This window comes from Yamadazyma tenuis, chromosome 6 (genome assembly GCF_029203305.1).
Source record: "Yamadazyma tenuis chromosome 6, complete sequence".
In the NCBI taxonomy this organism is placed as follows: domain Eukaryota; kingdom Fungi; phylum Ascomycota; class Pichiomycetes; order Serinales; family Debaryomycetaceae; genus Yamadazyma; species Yamadazyma tenuis.
This window is the reverse complement of record NC_089466.1, coordinates 861,358-876,210: the sequence shown is the minus strand read 5'-3', so window position 1 is coordinate 876,210 and position 14,853 is coordinate 861,358. Positions and strand designations below refer to the sequence as shown.

Genomic DNA, 14,853 nt, shown 5'->3' with positions numbered 1-14,853 from the left:
ACCTACAAAGACAGGAACTTCTGGTTCAAAGGTTCTACAATGATACATATAACTTCTGGATATATCTTGGAAACGCAGTTTGCGAGAACTTGTTAGCTGCTAAGTCTAGCAATTTGCAATCATTGATAATACTCTATGAAGAAAGATGATCAATATACAAAGGCCTACTGTTAGAATTAAAATGGTAATGTGCTTTCAACTACAAAACTTATGTTCCAGTATACGGAAGTCGGGCACATATACCGCTCATTCTGCCATGGTGGAGATCTCGGATGTGGATGTGAGAAATTAAATGAGGATATTCTATTTACATTGTATGTCATATACGGCACTTACTATGGAAAGAGAACCAGTGGTAACTTGTGTGTAGCATTCGGTGACTGCACCTCTAGTCCTAGGAACACTTCTTGATGTTGGCTCCTTTCTTTCCTGCTAAACTACCCATATCCTGTTTGCTCTGCTTTATGCTGTCGTTGTCTCCCAACTCGGTCTCTTTCGTGAAGTTCAATAAGTACTTACCGTCATCCTGTTTTTGTCCTTGAACAATGTTTTTCTTGAGAAACATGCTAACCTCGTTGAGCTTGTCGATTTCTTCGTCTCTCTGAGGAGACTGTAACGTTTGGTGCTGGTGCATTCCTTCCCTGATTTTCAGACGAGCAGCTAGTTTAATCTCTAGGTCTCCTTTGAAGGCCTGGGCCGTCGCCCGCAAAGCCGTTCTGTATGCTTGTAGTGCTGGATTTTTCATGTGGTTGGTGATGAGATGATGGTTTTTTCTAGTGCGAATTCAGCTACACAAGGTGCGCAGCCAGTTACAGATGTCAGATTCATAAGCCAATTACAAAACGGTTATTTGTGTGTTGATATGCATGGGGGTTGCTGTCTATATAATTTTGAAGCAAATAATTCAGCTCTCAAGTGGTTCAAACGAATATTTGGGCACCCGAGTATCGGCCAACTTGATGCGGTTATTCACCAAGTTTAAGTTCAAAGAATTCAACTCAACTAGCCGAATCTTGTAATTAACCAACTCTGTTAATTTACGGATCACTTCGGTCCTCATACTGGATACAAGTCCATTCAAATCAATGAGGTTTTTCAACAACTTGAAACTGTTGAAATTGTTCAATTCAATCAAGTTCTTGATAAGACCATTCACATTCTCACCTTCACTCAACTTGGTCTTGAACATCTCAATGACTTCTTCCACTTTATAATCATTGAGCCTTACTAAAATGTCATTCGTCACTGTGCTGTTGTCGCTGTAAATAAGGACCTCCACAAGATCAGACACATCGATTCCTGGAGTAAAGGTTATACTTTGTTTCAAAAGTCTTAAGTTTCCAGTAGACAATAATAACCTCAAGAGGCCCTTGGTGTACTGAGAAGGATAAAGCTTGTGGCTCAATAAATAGTACAAGATGAATTTGGGAACCTTGCCCTTGATCGTGAGTGTATCATTTTCTTTGGAAAAGATTAGACTGACAAACTTCTCGATAGCTTGGGGATCGACTGGTTTGTCTTCGGAATCAAAACTATAGTAATGGGATGGTTTGACTTCCTGGTCCTTTAAATACCTGATGGCTTGAATCTCGAACTTTGACAAATCCTTTCCGTATAAGGTGACAAGCTTATGAACGGCTGTGTCTTTTTTGATTTCGTAGACCTCATCGATTAAATTGGTCAATTGCAAAATCTCACGGTTTTCATTTGGCTTAAACCCTTTATTTAAGTTCGCCAATAGCGTATTAACTTCGATGTTAAGATTGAGTAAGTTCAAGTTCAACTTGTTCTTTTTGGAATTCAATTTCAAATAGAAAAGACGGGTGTCTGTTGTGTTGAGAGAGTTCCCTTTGACTTTAATGGATGTCAAAATTTCATGATCACAGTTATCATCAAATTGAAATTCGGCTAGTTTACTTTCATATTTCAAATTGACCAAATGCATCTTGATGTTATCGGAAATAACCACTCTGTCTTCACTCGGCACCAGCAATGAAAATGGGCCTTCTGCCAAGAGGTGGGACAAGTCAACTGAGTATTGCACTTTGAAAGTGAGGTCGACTTTCTCTATAGTTTTGGTGCTTTTGTTAAATCTGTAGATGTGCTTGTCATTGAATTCGAACAAGCTGTCGGTGTAGGCTTCGTAGTGGGTGACAACTCCATTGTGAATAAGCTTATAACTTAATTGATCAGAAACCTTAGTTACAACTAGAATGTGCTTATCGAGGTTTGAAAATACGTGAGTGCCCTGTTCATCGTTGGAGATTGTTTCTATCACTTCCAAGGAAGCGGGATCTATCTTGAGAACATCGCCGTTTCCCAACACAACCCATACAAACTCTTCAAATTTAATATTGGCAATGCGATGCTTGAGTTTGATGCTGTTACTTTCTTCAGATCCTTTGTTCAAGCTCAACAACTTGAATGTCTTTCTGTCGGTGATTCCAATCATATACAGATCATCCTTGACGTCCATACATTCAACGACACTTGAAGGAGAAATCGGATATGACCAAACCAATCTTGGAGATGGATATAAGATGTAGGAGGAGATGTTGGATTTGGAAATAGCAATGTTGATGTTCGTTTCGGTGATACTGCTGAGGGGTGACACAATGACACGTGAGTGCAATGGCAAGTCACTCACACGAGGCAACGTGAGAATAGGATAGAAGTCTACAAATGACATGGTAGATATAGATGTGTGAGTTGAAAATTTTTGAGATGAGATGCGCGCTCGAAAAAACGGTGGTACCCTAGTGGGGGCTTCCGCCATCTGGTGCCACCACCGAGCGCGACGATAGCGGAAAAGAGCCCTTGGCTTATATAACTCCACGATGATCTCTACATTTGAGATCTTTTCCCTGTTCAACTTCTAAGTCCTTTCTTTTCAATCCTACTACTTTCCCTTTGTTCCTGTGAAATCCCTTTGTTTATTCTATAAAATCTACTTTACAAAAAACCGCATGTAGCCAGCTTAAGCAACCTCTTGCAAGTATTCCTCGTTGGCATAATGATATTCAGATACAACCACCTTGAATTCGTTAGTGGCTGGGTTGTAACTGTCGATCTTGAACGACGACAAGTCATCCACCACAATGTCAGCACCTGATTTTCTCACCTTTTCTGGATCGTAGGTGGAACAGATACCAACAATCATGGCACCAGCTCCCTTACCGGCTGTGATACCGGCTGGAGCATCTTCAAACACCACCACCTTGGCAGCAGCATCTTCGAATCCCAAGGTGTTTCTGGCATTTTGGTATCCTTGAGGGTGAGGTTTTCCCTTGGTGACTTTTTCGGCAGTAATGAAGCAGTCTGGTTGTGTAATGGACATCAACTTCAACCATTTAGTGGCTAAAGGTAAAGTTCCTGACGTGACGATGGCCCATCTTTGCTTTCCATCAGCGGTCTGCTGTTTGGAGAAATCGTCAAAAGACTTGACTAATTCAACAGCACCAGGAATGGGTTTAGCGTATTGACCAAAAGAATCTGGGATAGCACCTTCCCAAGCAGTAACCTGGGCAACATTAGCATCTTCTGGAGACCACTTGGCAATGACATCGAAGGTTCTGCAACCGTGACTTGTTCTGATAATCTCATCAGGGTTGACATGTGGTCTAGTTTTTCCGAAATCCCTCCAGAACTCAGAGATAGCACCGGTCGAATTAACTAAAGTACCATCGCAGTCGAAGAGAGCAGCATTAACGTAAAAAATAGCGGGTTGATTTTGAATGGTCATGGTGTAAAAATGAAGGTAGTAATATGATAAATATCATACTGCAGGGTGGGAATCCGTGGGTATTTATACCACCTGGCCCTAAGTACCATTTTCTTTTACTGGTGCATCAGAAGAGCAGGTGATTCCCAAAATGGCAGGGGAAATAATTCCTGCCGACCGCCAAAAAGAAAGTCTGTGCAGGACATGAAGTAATGGCGCTTGTAGCCGGGATCATATAGGACAGGTTTCTAATACAAACCCGTGTGCTGCGGTGCCTAGAATAACTCATTACGTAGGTCCTACGTAGTTTTCCTGTAGTGTTCCTGTAGTTTATGTTTTGAAATATACCAGTCAATTTTTTGACTGTCAATCTTTTTTGCGGTTGTGCCCCTCCGGAAAAACTGGTGTTTTCTTGGGTGTCTGGCTTTCTTTTGGCATCGGGTGACACTTTGAAAAGGAGGCCGTTGTAAAAAGGGGATTAACTTATCATATTCGCTTATGAAGGTACGGTGAAGAGTGGGTTGACCCCCCTTCATATTATTTGCCTCCTTGAGGTTTTCACACCCAGTTCTGACTTTCTCACAATAAGCTTATGACATAGTGTTCCTGCAGTCAGTGCGGACCGACGGTTTATCTACGTCATTTGCTTATCGCAGAGACCCGTCCTGAGAGGATGTCGTCGGCACGACATATATACTAACACCGATTATGGGAGTACTCAGAACAGGCCTTAGTGTGGTATGTGTGCTCTAAGGTAGGGCGGACACTGGAGTCAATCAACCCAGTTGAAAATACCCTCAGTTGTAACCCCCGTGGATGCTCAAACACAGCAGCATTAAGAGTTGGGAAAGAGAACGAAACTAGAGGCCAAAGTACCATGGACAAGTCAAGAAGACCCCTTACGATCGCTTGCTGCGCTAGTAGTCAATAGCGACTATCAGTAATCAGAAGTGTACTACCTGGCTGGGTAAAACTTTAACATGGGAATATGCCGCTAAAGCCAGCTGGGTAAAACTTTAAGCATGAGAATATGCTGCTAAAGCCAGTTTGGTAAGCTGTGGACCACACAAATACACTTGACAATGGTTGGAGTTCATTGACATAATTAACGTCAATCAGTCAGTATTAACAGTGAAGGGCTCCCGCTATCAGTGTCTTATTAAAAGAACGTCCAAAAGTGCCTAGCTTAAATATGCTTAGCTCACTCACTTCAAGAGCAAGACAATATTTTCATCAATATTCACAAGAAAGTGGTGTTTGTACTTAAACTTCAAGCCGCCAACATCCACCGGTTGTTGTAGGCCCTGTCTACATGCACTCATCTCTTAGGTCACCCTTGAATGTCAAAGTGTATGTTCTTAGGAAGTCCTCTCTAATGGCGGTACAATAGCCCGTGGGCCACGGTCGGCTCCCACCGCGAAGAAGCGCCCAGTTGCATCCGCCACCATTAAACCAGCATTTTAAAGCTCAGCATGAGCCATTTTTGGATACCATGCAAGGAGACTCCCCTCTTCAATTGACTTTATTTCCCGCAGATCGCAAGGCAAGCTATTGGCACACCCGTTGAGTTCAAAATGTAAACTTTTTTGTTGACAAGAGGAGCAGCGACATCCACATAAGACGGGTGGCCGCCTGTTCACTTGAATTAATCCGGATACCGTTCCCGTTTCAATCGTTGAAACATTCCTAATCCAACCAAAAGGGTGGTCGTTGAGTCTGGCGTTACGTCATGAACATTTCTGGGTTTAATATTGCATGTTTGTTATTGGTCCCATTCGTGGGAATTTGGGATGAGGGTTGGGTCGCCAGGAAGGTATCAGGGCACGAAGCTATTGTAATATATCGAAATCTGCTATCATGTGAACTCCTTTTATCTGTTTGTAGAATGTGGTAGCTCCTTTGATTTGCTGTCAAGCCTGTTAAAGTAATTTAAATCGGTGGTAAAAGTTGCAAGTTGCCGATCTGCTCTAGACTAAAGCAGATTCAGTTTTAGTTAACGAAAAATCCGGCAGGCTAGGTTTGTGGATCTAGACTCTTTGGGATTACGACTAAATAACAGATGGCCAAGAGTAATTATAGTAGAAAATAGAGGAACTTGCTTATTGATTCCAGGAGGCTCACCGCAGCCCAAATGGGCCCTCAGGACGCTAGTAATGGGTCCAGCACGAATGCCAGAAAAATACTGGTGCGAAACCGCCCAATTTTTGGTTCCAGCTTCGCCCTAACTCCCTCCCTACATCCTCACTTATAATACAAAGATATATATTATGACTCGTTACCTGTATATGTTTAAATATAACCGATTTTGTTGGCAATGTCTAAAGCATCGTGGTCAGCAGTTAATCTGATGTAAGCCTTCTTGGTACCGTTTGGTCTGACCAAAGTGTTAATGTGGTCAACATCCACTTCGTATAATTCTTTAACAGCTTGTTTGATTTGGTGCTTGTTGGCTTTGAGGTCAACTTGGAAAACCAAGGTGTTACCATCTTCAACCTTCTTCATGGCGGTTTCAGAAGCGATTGGGGAGACAATGATCTTGTAAGCGTCCAATCTGTTGTAGTGTGGAACAGCCTTTCTGACGTATTTTGGAGATCTAGCCAACTTCAAGGTCTTTGGCAATCTGAAAGAAGTGCTGGTTCTGACCTTCAACGACTTCTTGGCATTAGTACCTTTCAACACGGCCTTCTTAGCGGCGGCAGCTTTAGTGTCTAAAGTTATTTGTTAGTAAAACTGGTTTTGTTGATGCTTTTAAGCATGGGAAGTGAATGAGCATGAAGTGATGTATATGTCCTCTTTGGTACAAACTTCGAGATTTGAAGTATCTGACACGATATTTGTTCGTTGTGGTATTATACTTGGGATGTATTACTGGAATATGGTAATTGAATGTAGTTTTCAAACTCATCACTCTCGTTTAATAACCTGTTACAACTTGGTGAATATGACGGGGAATTCTGGATTTATTTATCTCTTACGACGCATTGACATACGCTTCGTTCTATACTCTCTCACGCTAACCATTTCTTTGGGTTGTTATAGTACATACTTGGAGCCATCTTTAACTATACTATGATTGATAATTTTTTTTCAAATCCTCAAAAGTAATTTTTTTTCACTCACTGCGAAGCAGACGTTACACAAACCGGCCACTTTGTGTCACCAATAGTGAGGTGCGCGAACGCCCGGTGTGACTGGTGTTTAAGGGTTAAAGCCCTTTAACTCTATTAGCTTTATGGATAATAATATATGTACATGATAAACCTATAAACGACGCAACTTCTTCGATCTGGTTCCTCCAAACTTCAATTTCGTAGAGTCTGATACTCTCACAATGTGGTCCTTGACAGAAGACCCTTCTTTCCCTTGCAAAGCTGCCAAAAACGCTTCTCTTCCCTTACCAAAGTTCCTCAACACCAATTCAACCCTATCATTAGGACTCAATAATTTTCGTTCTTCGATCAACTTGAACATTCTTGAGCTCACCTGATACGCCGCCTCGTATTCTGATCTCTGGGTCTTTTTGAATCCCAATTGCCCGGCTGATACGTGGATTTTAGGATGATGAGGTAATTGCATATAGTACAACACTTGTTCAGTGTACGATAAGTCTGGATTCTTTTCCAAAAAGTTGGGATCTTCTTCCACCGCCACCATAGTCAAATGGGTATTGTGTTTGTTGAAAAGACCGTACAATTTCCATAATACAATCTTGTTGGAAACGTTCTTCTTGGATTTAAAAGCACCATTAAAATCAAGGTTTATAGGAGATGCAAGGTTTTTTGGGGTTTGGGACACGAGAAATTTTGCCGTGTTAGAGAGGGATCTATGAGGAGTAAGTATCCTTCTAGTGGTCATCGCGGACGCTATTTGTGAAAATACACCCATACCTGGTCTAATCATTGTGGTTGGTGGGATTTTTTCACGATGATTTTTCGGGCGCGGTTTTTTGCGCGGAGTATCTTAGACAGGCCTGGGGCTCTAGAGACACGTAGTAACAATAGAAAAAACACTGGAAGCATTCAAGAAACGACGTTCGGTTTGGGTAGATCCATAACTATATTTCTGATTCGGCTAAGATTGGTGGCTTCTGTAGTTGTGCACCTCTCTCCTGATGATGTAGTCAAACTTTAAGTATCGTGTAACCTCTTTCCACGTCCCAAACGGCACCAATAATATACACACTAAGTTGACCAAATGTGTTGGGCTCGTCTCTGGCTACAAGCGTCGCAATCAGCTTACTATTTATTGGCGGTTGTGGTGGTGGTATGTTTTGCAGTCAGTTGCGCATTTTTAACGTCGGGTAGGTCATGTGACCTCTAGTGGTGTTACTATTTGCGCAAAAGGAGTCGCCAGCCATGGACATGTATTACAATCAATAACAATTGGGGGGGAACAAAAGAATATAATATCACCTTAAAATATCACGTATGCTGTTGATGGTTAAGGTACCGGCTTGTTTTGGCAATATATGTAATTTGCCGGGCTAAACACGTAAACTTAAAAGCGGTGTGGTCGATGTGGTTATCGCACGTCCTGCAACCCTGACGCCAAAAATCCTCAATTTTCCCAAAGACAAGGCTGATAAATAAACTCCAACACAGGTATTGAACAACCTGTTCACTTTGAGCTTTGCTATAATTGACATTCCAATTAGCTTGAATCCATTGTCTTTGTTATAATTGACGTAACCGTATCTGTGTTTTTGTTTTCTTTCCTGAATTGCCTTACCTCTCCTGTTGATTTGTTTTCGTGATACAAGCCCATACATACCTTGAGCTCTTCATACTTAATTTACCTTTAAACTCACAATGCAGCCCACGATATCGGATGAGTATATTTTGGAGGTTGTGGAGAATTCCACGTCGGCATCCAATAAAATGATTGTTAAAGAATACAACAAGATTGGTGAAGGTGCCTTCGGTACCGTGGTGGAAGCGGTATTAAAATATCATTACAATCAAGGAAATGGCACTGGCGACAATGTTAATGCCATCCATGAAGATTGGATTGGACCCTTTGCCATCAAGAGAGTTCCCGCTCAAACCGAGTATAAGAGCAGAGAATTAGAGATCTTAAGAGCCGTGAATCATCCTAATATTATTGCATTGAAATACTTTTTTGAACGTAAGAGTTCAAGAGATGGTGTCATCTACCAGAACTTGGTGATGGAGTGTTTACCTTCCAACTTACAGAATGAAATCAAATTTTACAGACAGTCAAAGTACACTATACCCTATCCTCATATGAAGGCATACACATTTCAATTGGCTAGAGCCATGTTATATTTACATGGGTTTGGGATAAGCCATAGAGACATAAAACCTTCCAACATCTTGGTGGACCCATCCAAGGTACAGTTAAAGATCTGTGATTTTGGAAGTGCCAAAAAATTGGAACCCAATCAACCATCAGTCAGCTATATTTGTTCGAGGTACTATAGAGCCCCTGAATTAATTATTGGATGTCAAGTTTATACTACCAAGATTGATATCTGGGGATTGGGGTGTGTGATTGCCGAGATGTTTTTGGGCAAGCCGGTGTTCCAAGGGAAATCACCGGAGCTCCAATTGAAAGAGATTTCTAAGTTATTAGGACCTCCCACCAATTCATTCTTTTTTAAAAGTAACCCTCATTATAGAGGTTCCATGTTTCAAACCAAGCTTTTTTCTGGAACTGTGAAGGAAAGATTTGAACAGATATTTTCTAATTCTCCACCTGATGCCATAGACTTATTATTAAAGATCTTGGTCTACGAACCAGACTCTAGAGCTTCTCCTGCAGATGTTTTGAACCACCCCTTTTTCCATGAATTGAAACGTAAGTCTTTTCATGTATATCCCAGGGGATCCAACAATTCAATCAGTTTGAACCTATTCAACTTCAGTAACTACGAATTGGAATTATTGGGTCCTTTAAAAGATGAGTTATTGAATTCGGATGATTAAAATTTAATACGTTTGCATCTAAGGTTAGATATCCTGTTCAATTTCTTTAGTTCACTTCTGTATATTAATTTTTGTCGAATTCTTCTTTATACCTAATATAAAATGTGACATTCAATTGCTTATAATGCTAAACTGTAGCTATATTCATCTTCGATATTCTGCGATAACCACAAAATAATGCAACTGAACATCACACAAGAGTTACATACAATGTTGGAGACACCCATGCCCAAAGTAGGAAATCCCACTTTCTTCATCAAGAACTTCAATATGAAAACCATGAAGGATCCTGCTAATCCGCCAGCTAATAAGGAGAATCCTAAAAATAAAATAACCCGTGCAGCCCAAGCATTTCCTGAGCCAGTGGATAAAAATGAGGAACTATTCGGATCATTCAACAAGTTAGACTTTTCTATCGAGTTGACAATCATCATTCCGATGGTTGAACAGATGAATGGGATCCAATCAACAAATGTAATGTGGATGGTCGAGGCATTCACGGTTTTGGAATACACCGATGCATCAATCATCGACCAAAACCCAACAGCAAACAAGATCCCAGCCAAGTACACACCAAAGGATCTCAATTTTTGGGACTTTGGAAACTTCAATTGGGCGAGATTGAATCTGAATAAATTGTTACGGCTATCCATTAGTGAATGTCAATGTTTGAGGGATCTTTCAAATTCCTCACTTTTAAAATCAGTGCGGTTGGGCTTTTGTGTCACGCTAACGGGGGACTTGGTGCACACAAAACGAACACAACAAAAATTGAACATTATTTGATACAAGCTATACATATGTGTTCTTGGATATGTAGACTATAGCTTTTGTAATTTTTGGACTTTTTTAATTTCAAATTTGTGCTTTTACTGTCGCTCTTGTGAAAGGTACATTCAATTATGTGAATTTCACCAAAATGATTTTTCTCATATAAATTATTTTGCAACAATAGTTCATTTTATTCATCTTTAGTTTTAGGTTCTAAATTATACATTTATCATTTCTAACTTTTAACATACTTTTCATTAATCTCGAAGAATTTTAACTCGCCCTTTTTGCTACAAACAGCAAGGACTTTTCCACCTTGGTACATGTCTATACCAAGAATAGGAGCCTCCATATTGATTTGGTTGCATACAATGTTTTTCGAATGGACATTCCAGAACATTAAGATGCCAGCATCAGATCCCGACACCACCAATGGGTCTAGCGTCGTTGTGACGAATTTGGCTGGACAACCGAACTTCTCACACACGGGGTTACCATCTTCTCCGCCAAACGTTTTCATTACCTTATTGTCCATATAATCCCATAATCGGATTACTCCATCCAAACTAGAACTTAGAATAAACTTCCCGTTGGGGGAGAACTCTACACATGAGATGGGAGGATTGACAACATCACTGGTAGATGCGGTAGCAGTCCCATGACTGGAAGTATTATATACCAAGGTCTTCAAACACTGACCAGTTTCGCAATCAAATAATCTCATAAGACCATCGTATGACCCGCTTGCTATTATGGTATTATCAGGTGTTAAGCTTATTGACAGAATGGCATCTGAATGTGCAGCCAAGGTCTTTAAGCTTTTTCCTGAGCTCAAATCCCAGATGGTGATAGTTTCATCAGCTGAGCCCGATATAAGTATATTCCCTTTTTGCGTGAAGTTCACCGACGTGACATGATATGTGTGTTTCTTGAGGATCTTGAGACACTTATTCTTGCTGATTGACCAAATACGAATGGTCAAGTCATCAGAAGCACTGGCCAAGATATCTGAGTTAATAGGTGAATAATCGATATCTGAAACTCCTTTTGTATGCCCTGATAACTCTACCATCGGAGAAAAGCCATCAAGATTATATACTCTTATTACCCCACTAGAAGTACAGTATGCTAATGTTTTCCCATCGGGTGATATTTTCACTGCATTAATTGACAGGTTGTCTGGATCAACTATTTGATGCTTCTCAATGTACAAGTCGTCTAGTTTGGCATTCATTTGGAGCTCAACTTCGGGAGTGCTGTTCTCTCTAGGAGTAGGTGTCTGTAGTCTGAAGTCATCATCAGATCTCATTTCCATATCAATCAGCTTATTGTGTACGGATTCAACCATACTGGTTGATATGCGCTTTTTGTTTGATTTTTTTGTTCAACGCGAATGAGATTTGACTGCAAAAATGCGATTTGAATACCTAATGCTGATTATATACAAAGTCTAATTACTTTTCATCTCATTAATCCACGTTTCGAAAAGGCTGCTTTCAATCTCGTCGAGGGGGTCATTAGTTTTCTTTTTTAGTTTGATGGTTTCGTTAATGTCTGAAAAATTTTTCATGTCTGAAGGTATTATCATTTTTTGAAGCATTAGTCTAGAGTTATCAACGTTCTCCGTTTTCGTCAATTCTTTCAAAAAGTACTTAACATACTGGCACACAAGAATTTTGTTGCTAGAGTTACTTTTAGGATCATAGTTGGAAAAGGTAAATAGCTCCACGATTGTCTGATTTAATGTGACCAATAAGTCATATTGTTCAGTGGATAAATTGTTCCTGGTTTCAAGCTTATGAAAGACCTTATTGAGGATTCGATTGAGTTCAGGCTGAACGGTCTTTACCAAGTTTTTTTGTTTGGAGTTATTTTCGGTTAAGGTTTGGTAGTTGGCTTTTTTCTTGGAAAAATCTGTAGTTTGACGGGTAGTTTCAACCTCTGTATCGAGAGTCGAAGGCGGCGAAACAGAAGAACTATGTGTGCTGGACTTTGGACTTGGATAATCACTACTATTAGAGTAACTGATAGTGGAGATATCGAACTTTATTGTCTCTGCATTCTCTTCACTTTCCTCAGTGGCCCACTTCTGCTGATTTTCCACCATTTCTGTTGGTAAGTAGAACTTCTGAGTTTTCAAAACATGATTCTCTTGATCCCATAAGTGCTTTCTTGTGATCAAACCCTTGACAAGTTTTTGTTGTTCAACTGACAGAGTAGTGTTTTTGGTGATGAACTTATGCTTCAAAAGCTTGGAAGCACTAAACCTTTCCTTGGGATCAATAATAAAGCACTTCAGCAAAAAGTCCCTGAAGTTATCTGAGATCTGTAAGGAATCCAAGTCAATCAACTGCGCAAAATCCTCGTCTTTGATACATCTTGAAATATATCTCAATGCCTTCATTGGCGGATATTGATTTTGTAAAGGTGGTTTGCCTTGAAATAATTCATATAAGCAGCAACCCAATGACCACATGTCAGCTTTACTATTGTGGCCACCATTATTATTCAAAATAACCTCCGGAGCCATCCAATATGGCGTACCAACAGTGGTGTTTCTTCTGGAGAAATTGGAAGACAATTGCGTAGATACACCAAAGTCAGTCAATTTCACCTCACCACTCGAACTCAATAAGATGTTCTGGGACTTCAAGTCTCTATGAATCTTACCTTGATTGTGCAAGTATTCCAAAGCTATCAAAATTTCTTTGGCAATTATCAGGATAATTTTCTCGTCTTGAACTGGGCCTGGAAACAACAACTCAAATAACGAGCCGCCATTAACAAATTCCATGATCACCCATAGCTTGTAGTTCTTCACAAAACACCCCATGAACCTAGTGATTTGAGGAAGCCGACATTCGCTTATAATTTGAATTTCTTTATTGATTTCATATAAATCGGTTTGGTCATTCTCTAAGTCAATTTGCTTAATTGCAACCTCTTCGTTAGTAGTTTTTATAAGGCCTCTGTAAACAACACCAAACCCTCCTTTTCCAACCTGCTCACACACAGTCAACTCTTCTCCCGAAAACACTCTTGTCGACATCCTTGAACTTACTTGTAACTCTTGAACGCTCTTTTGTCGAATGTGTATCGTGGCAGGTAAACAAGTTAGTTAAGCGAGCTATTTTCTTCTTTCGCGTTATAGTTCTAAAAACAGAATAAAACCCTATTGAGAGAGTACAAGGAAGGGGAGAAAATAATGTATGGTTTAAAAACACTAGTAAGACCAACAACCTGTCTAACAAGAGGCTTCCGTCGGCATATCACCCAAATATCTGATGACACCATAACCGATATGCTTGTTTCCAAAACTCTAACTTCCAATAAAACTAACGATGACTATATCCGATGCACTATATTCGATCAACAAGGCAACATAAGGATCCAAGGTAAAGATATAAAGCGTCTGGAGTTTCTCAAGAGCAATAACTTGGTGGCCAGAGACTTGAGGAAGATTTCAAAAACTAATACTCCCAACTCGGCCAGTTATATTAATCTTGAAGTTGTTCCATCCATAGTAACGAGATCAAGTGGAATTCTTTTAAACCTACTCAATATTAGGGCCATGATCAAACCAGATATGGTAGTACTATTCGATAACCCCACACTGACGGCTGAAGGACCAGCTGGAGCGGGACTAAACGAGTCATACACTCATGGTACTTTACTCGAGAATATGCGCAAAGGGTTGGGAAACCAAGCGGAATCCAGTCAGTTGCCGTATGAATTCAGAGCCCTTGAGACCATTTTGAATCACGTGGTGGAGGAGTTGAGCCTGGAAATGAAACTCCACACCACCAGTTTAAAGAATTTGTTGGATGGCCTAGAAGACTCAATAGACAGTCATCGACTCCGTTACTTGTTGATCCAGTCCAAGAAAATGACCCAGTTTCTCAGGAAAGCCACTTTGGTGAGAGACTCGTTGGACGAAGTTCTTGATAATGACGACGTATTAAATTCCTTGTATTTGAACGAAAAACGGTTCAATTCGAATCACGAAGAAGTAGAGCTTTTGTTGGAAGCCTATTATGTGACGATGGATGAAATCGTTCAAAAGGTTCAAAACTTGATCGCTCAAACCAAGTCTACAAATGAAATTGTTAATATCATTTTGGACTCCAATAGAAATGAAATCATGCTTCTTGGTTTAAAATTCGGGGTGGGGATGTTATCTATGGCGGTAGCTTTGTATGCTGCTGCCGTGTACGGTATGAATTTAGAGAATTTCATCGAGGAAACGGACTTTGGGTTTCCCGTTGTTATAGCGGGAAGTTTCTTGCTTTTGTTCATATACCTTCGGGTTAGTGTTCATGGTCTTAGAAAGATTCTGAAAGTGACGATGACGGGAAATTTCAAGAATGATAAGATGTATAAATAGTTGAAAGTGCTTGTATATATTTTTAATGTGCT

At 40.3% G+C, this 14,853-nt stretch overlaps 9 protein-coding genes across 9 annotated transcripts; 2 read left to right on the top strand and 7 right to left on the bottom strand. All coding sequences in view use genetic code 12, as the record gives it.

Annotated features, from left to right (window-relative positions):
- Window positions 1-394: 394 nt before the first annotated feature.
- MZM1 (Mitochondrial zinc maintenance protein 1, mitochondrial) lies at window positions 395-745 on the bottom strand (the record flags this gene model as incomplete). Its single annotated transcript, XM_006686824.2, has 1 exon — window positions 395-745. The coding sequence occupies one exon, from the start codon at window positions 743-745 to the stop codon at window positions 395-397; it is 351 nt and encodes a 116-aa protein (XP_006686887.1).
- Window positions 746-904: 159 nt separating this feature from the next.
- Window positions 905-2,689, bottom strand: UTP8 (U3 snoRNP protein; the record flags this gene model as incomplete). Its single annotated transcript, XM_006686825.1, has 1 exon — window positions 905-2,689. One exon carries the CDS (start codon window positions 2,687-2,689, stop codon window positions 905-907), a length of 1,785 nt encoding a protein of 594 aa, XP_006686888.1.
- A 288-nt stretch (window positions 2,690-2,977) lies between these two features.
- GPP1 (DL-glycerol-3-phosphatase) lies at window positions 2,978-3,742 on the bottom strand (the record flags this gene model as incomplete). Its single annotated transcript, XM_006686826.2, has 1 exon — window positions 2,978-3,742. One exon carries the CDS (start codon window positions 3,740-3,742, stop codon window positions 2,978-2,980), a length of 765 nt encoding a protein of 254 aa, XP_006686889.1.
- A 2,268-nt stretch (window positions 3,743-6,010) lies between these two features.
- On the bottom strand, window positions 6,011-6,777 carry RPL25 (60S ribosomal protein uL23; the record flags this gene model as incomplete). The annotated part of the gene is made up of 2 exons (XM_006686827.2): window positions 6,011-6,429; window positions 6,768-6,777. The coding sequence occupies 2 exons, from the start codon at window positions 6,775-6,777 to the stop codon at window positions 6,011-6,013; spliced, it is 429 nt and encodes a 142-aa protein (XP_006686890.1).
- A 205-nt stretch (window positions 6,778-6,982) lies between these two features.
- On the bottom strand, window positions 6,983-7,576 carry PSN45_004635 (uncharacterized protein; the record flags this gene model as incomplete). The annotated part of the gene is made up of 1 exon (XM_006686828.2): window positions 6,983-7,576. The coding sequence occupies one exon, from the start codon at window positions 7,574-7,576 to the stop codon at window positions 6,983-6,985; it is 594 nt and encodes a 197-aa protein (XP_006686891.2).
- A 953-nt stretch (window positions 7,577-8,529) lies between these two features.
- MCK1 (protein kinase mck1) lies at window positions 8,530-9,666 on the top strand (the record flags this gene model as incomplete). Its single annotated transcript, XM_006686829.2, has 1 exon — window positions 8,530-9,666. The coding sequence occupies one exon, from the start codon at window positions 8,530-8,532 to the stop codon at window positions 9,664-9,666; it is 1,137 nt and encodes a 378-aa protein (XP_006686892.1).
- A 119-nt stretch (window positions 9,667-9,785) lies between these two features.
- On the bottom strand, window positions 9,786-11,785 carry SWD3 (WD domain protein; the record flags this gene model as incomplete). Its single annotated transcript, XM_006686830.2, has 2 exons — window positions 9,786-10,311; window positions 10,689-11,785. The coding sequence occupies 2 exons, from the start codon at window positions 11,783-11,785 to the stop codon at window positions 9,786-9,788; spliced, it is 1,623 nt and encodes a 540-aa protein (XP_006686893.2).
- A 102-nt stretch (window positions 11,786-11,887) lies between these two features.
- On the bottom strand, window positions 11,888-13,486 carry PSN45_004632 (uncharacterized protein; the record flags this gene model as incomplete). The annotated part of the gene is made up of 1 exon (XM_006686832.2): window positions 11,888-13,486. The coding sequence occupies one exon, from the start codon at window positions 13,484-13,486 to the stop codon at window positions 11,888-11,890; it is 1,599 nt and encodes a 532-aa protein (XP_006686895.1).
- A 252-nt stretch (window positions 13,487-13,738) lies between these two features.
- Window positions 13,739-14,821, top strand: LPE10 (mitochondrial inner membrane magnesium transporter lpe10; the record flags this gene model as incomplete). The annotated part of the gene is made up of 1 exon (XM_006687275.1): window positions 13,739-14,821. The coding sequence occupies one exon, from the start codon at window positions 13,739-13,741 to the stop codon at window positions 14,819-14,821; it is 1,083 nt and encodes a 360-aa protein (XP_006687338.1).
- Between the last annotated feature and the right edge of the window lie 32 nt (window positions 14,822-14,853).